General features: G+C 66.0%; 1 protein-coding gene across 1 annotated transcript; it reads left to right on the plus strand.

Annotated features, from left to right (window-relative positions):
* Positions 1–49: 49 nt before the first annotated feature.
* On the plus strand, positions 50–534 carry MNEG_8069 (hypothetical protein; the record flags this gene model as incomplete). The annotated part of the gene is made up of 2 exons (XM_014043456.1): positions 50–100; positions 424–534. 2 exons carry the CDS (start codon positions 50–52, stop codon positions 532–534), a joined length of 162 nt encoding a protein of 53 aa, XP_013898910.1.
* Positions 535–996: the final 462 nt, after the last annotated feature.

Consider the following 996-nt stretch of genomic DNA (forward strand, 5'->3'; position numbering starts at 1 on the left):
GATCGGGATCGACCTCATCCTCACGGCCTTCACGGCGTCACTCGCCATGATGACGTCAGTCGCGGGCTACTTCGGGATGAACCTCAACTCGTACATACAGGTGAGGCGGTGACGATGTCACGGTGGCGTTGTGGTGACGTCATAGTGATGTCATGCAGGATGCCGCTCTTTAGGATGCGGGGAGGAGGGGGGCGTGGGTGCGGACTGAAGGTGGGAGCCGTGTTGGGCTCGGAATGTGAGCATGAAGCTTGGGGGACGAGCCACATAGGCGGCTGTCCCCTCCTTTCACCTTCGGACGCAGACACAGCAAAATCTCCAACCAAGTATCCGCCGACCCCCAACACCACCCTCACTTACACATATGAACGCTCACCACCCCCGAAACCGCGCGCGGGACGCCGCCGCACCGACGCGCCCCGGCAGGAGGAGCCCGTCTATTTCAACCTGGTGACTGGTGTGTCGACCGCCGGCGCTTTCGTCTTCTTCGTATCCTTCGTGGTCATCCTCTGGAAGAAGGGCCTGCTCGTGCTGTGACGACGTCACTCCGCGCCGCGGTGATGTCACTGCCCCCGTGAAACGGCCGCCCGCGCCTGCCGCGCGTCCCGGCTTCTATGTGTTGTTAAGGTCGGCGGCGTGCTGGGGTGGGGGCGCCGGGGGTTGAGGCGCAGGACTTGAAGCTGGGCCTCCCTTTGGCGCTTGCGCCGCCGCGGTCGGCCCCCGCCGAGACGGCCGGCGCCGTGGCCGCCTTGGAAGCGCTGCCCGCGCGCTGCGCGACGACGACGGGGCCCCGCGCTCCGGCGGGCGGCGGTGGCTGGCTTGCATCCGGGGCATTTTCTTGGATGGTTGCTGCTGCGGAGTCACGCGCACCCTTTGCCTCGGCCTCTTTCCTTCCCTTCCCTCAACCCAACGCCCCTACTGCCGTCCCCCAGGATGACGTCACTTTGTAGCACCGCCGCAGCTGTCCCCTCCTCCCAATATCGGCACCCCCGACCCCTC

This window comes from Monoraphidium neglectum (genome assembly GCF_000611645.1).
Source record: "Monoraphidium neglectum strain SAG 48.87 unplaced genomic scaffold scaffold01493, whole genome shotgun sequence".
Taxonomy (NCBI): Eukaryota; Viridiplantae; Chlorophyta; class Chlorophyceae; order Sphaeropleales; family Selenastraceae; genus Monoraphidium; species Monoraphidium neglectum.